At 35.0% G+C, this 3,066-nt stretch overlaps 1 protein-coding gene across 1 annotated transcript; it reads right to left on the reverse strand.

Annotated features, from left to right (window-relative positions):
* Nucleotides 1–1,196: 1,196 nt before the first annotated feature.
* LOC149242714 (F-box/kelch-repeat protein At2g44130-like) lies at nt 1,197–2,245 on the reverse strand. The gene is made up of 2 exons (XM_089370961.1): nt 2,024–2,245; nt 1,197–1,847 (listed from the first exon to the last, which is right to left on the reverse strand). The coding sequence occupies exons 1-2, from the start codon at nt 2,243–2,245 to the stop codon at nt 1,197–1,199; spliced, it is 873 nt and encodes a 290-aa protein (XP_089227087.1).
* Nucleotides 2,246–3,066: the final 821 nt, after the last annotated feature.

Genomic DNA, 3,066 nt, shown 5'->3' on the forward strand with positions numbered 1-3,066 from the left:
ATTAGGTAACTAAAAAGAGTATAGGGCATTAGGACTCCCCAAAAGGGAAAGGTGATGTGGTGTGGTTCTTAAGCCAAATGATTTAATATTATTAAAAATAACCTCAGAAAATAATACTAAAATATTTTAATCCAAAAAATAAAATGGGAAGGGAATGAAGCACATTCAATATCCCTTTCTAATAGAGATTTTTAGGGGATAGTTATTTACCTAGATTACAAAGAACCAAAGGGTATCTGGCTATTATGCACCTCTAAAGTATTTTTCTTTCCAGAAATCCATATTATCCTAAGAAAGGTTCTTAATTTGGTGGTGATCTTAATTTTTTCTTAGGGGCTAATGAAATATTGAATTTCTTTTTTTGGGGCTACTTAGACAAATGGTTTAATAGATATCCATCTTGAAAATATTTAAATGACTTGGAGAAACTAGAATGTTGGTAATTCTAGAGTGTCTAAAAGGTTAGACTCGATACTCCATTTAGATTCTTTCTTGGAGGATAATATAAAGATAAAGCAATGGATTTATTCAAAAGGTAAATTAGATGTGTACCTAATTCTTTTGAAAATAGCCTCCATTATGAGCAAGGATCACATATATTTTAAGGTAAGTTCCCAATAGATAAAATATTCTATATACATTCAAGCCATAAAAGATGTTCGGTGGCCTTAAGACCACATTATGTTAGAATTCCACCCATTTCAATTCCATAAAAATCTGACATATTAGCCACAACAATGACTTGGTATATTTAGAAATTAAAAAAAAAACAATATAGCTCTCTGAGATATTAAGGCCTAGATTCAAAGTTGTTTGCTAAATGAGGATATGGATTATCTTCCTAAGAATGAGATTTAAGGTATTTACAATAGTGTCAAAAAACAAGACTCTCTGAGGGGAACTTGAAAAAAACTTCAGAATCGTAAATTTTTTTTTTATTAAAACAAGACTCTTTAATTCTATACTACAGAATATTTTTTTTTGAAATAATAAATAAATTCAACACTCTCAACATCTCTTATTCAATCTTTACAAACTAAACCACTTTTAAAATTTCATACAGAAGTTTTGAACAAAATTGACAACAGAAAAACACAAAAAAAGACCATTTCTTGTACTAGCCGGACTAAGCAATAACTGATATAGAATTGAACACAACACAATGAATAAATTGGATGCGCATCTAAAAAATACTTTCAAATCTCCATGGTCGCTGCAGATAGGATCATGCCCGCAAAGTCCTCCCCACAATCACGGTGAAGTTCCATGAACTGGCTGGTTGACATATTGAACAGATAAGAGATGTGTTTTTCTGGGTTGGAACACGGTCGCTCGCCCACTCCGCTTACAAAAATTTGGTCGCGCCACAATGTAGCGCACGTAAAAAGCTCCAGATGGTGGGGATTCGGAAGAGTAGCTACAACACTCCAAACGTCCTTCTCAACATCGTACCTCTCCACCTGTTGTTCGGTGAACACGTGCAACTCCGAAGAAGAAGATGAAATCACACAACTTCGCCATACTTCTCCCACGAAATTCCACCAATGTGACCTCATTTTCCACGTTCCCTCACTCGGATCGAAAACTTCTGCAGGTTGGCCTTCGTGTAACACCATGAATTTACCATCCACAAACACACCGCGACATCCATGGCCGTGGGGTTCGATCATAGGAGGCAAAATTGTCCACTTGTCTTTCACCACGTCATATGCTTCTGCAGCTGCAAGAGGGCTACCACGCTCGTCGATCCCGCCGGCGACATAAACAAGTCCAGTGGAAGAAGAGACAGAGCAGGCAAAAATTGATCGAGCTGTGGGGATGTCAGCTCCGTGGCACCATCTCGAAGACTAAAAGTCGTAAATATAGATACTCTTCGTAAAAATTTCATTGGACGGTTGGAATCCGCCTATGAGAAGTAGCTTCTGATTCACAGCTACGCACTGACACCATATTGGTATTTCAGTATTGTGGGGATCATCAATTGGAGTAGCCTTTGCCAGGTGCCGTTCACAGGGTCGTATACCGTTACTACAAGGATAGGGTTCATATCTCTGTGATTCCTGATATCTCTTTGAACCAGGCAAATAAGCTGCTCGCTCGTCCGACATTTCTTCCTGTCAGCATAGAACGTAGGGCTATGGACCATAGCCTCCCAGCTATTGCACATAGCTTTCAGCATATCGTGTGATGTATAAGGCATCCTTAGCAAACACTGCCGAACGACATCCATCGGAATAGCGTCCATTAGGGCAGCCTATACACACCAATTTCCTGATCGATCGAGTTTACCCAAAGCTTTACCACACACAAAGAAGTAAACAATATGGAGGACGATACCTCAAAATATAAAAGTGCGGTCAAATATATAGTGTGGATGTTGGGAAAACTAATTTCAAACCGACCAGAAAGGGAGTTAATTGATAAACTATGTTATTTATTGGTAATATGAAAATATATAATTTTTTAATTCGCAATATAATTATTTAATATAAATTTTACCGGTCAACAACTTGGCATGGCAATGCTTTGTGTAAGAATGTTTTATTTAAATTATATAAAGTCTATTTATATAGATAAATTAAGTCGAATGGATTTAGTTAGTTGAGTAATTTAAGGGTTTTTAATAAATCAATTAGTACTTAACACAATTTAATAATAATAATAATAATAATATTATTATTATTATTATAATAATAGTATTTTCAATTCATTTTATTTTATGTATATTTATTATTAATGTTTTATATTTAGAATTTTTCATTTTAGGTGTGTATTTATTTATTGTTATTAATTATAATATGATGAGGATAAAATATCAATAATATTGTCTTGTACTTATACCGAGGTTGTTATTTTACTTACCATTCATGTAGTACTTATCCTTCTCTAGAATGTAGTGCTTCCATTATCGGCAAGCCTACACGATGGAATACATCTCTTTATCATAGGTGGGGTAAATGTCAAGTAGTAAAAAGGGTCTTTTTCACCTTTATTTACCCTACATTAATTTTCAATCCAGGAACGATTTGTTATTTCAAAGAGTGTACTCAGTTTGAGGCGGTCAAT

The sequence above is a fragment of the Pinus tabuliformis genome, chromosome 8 (assembly GCF_031772625.1).
Source record: "Pinus tabuliformis cultivar Carrire ecotype Pingquan chromosome 8, CPIR1, whole genome shotgun sequence".
NCBI lineage: Eukaryota > Viridiplantae > Streptophyta > Pinopsida > Pinales > Pinaceae > Pinus > Pinus tabuliformis.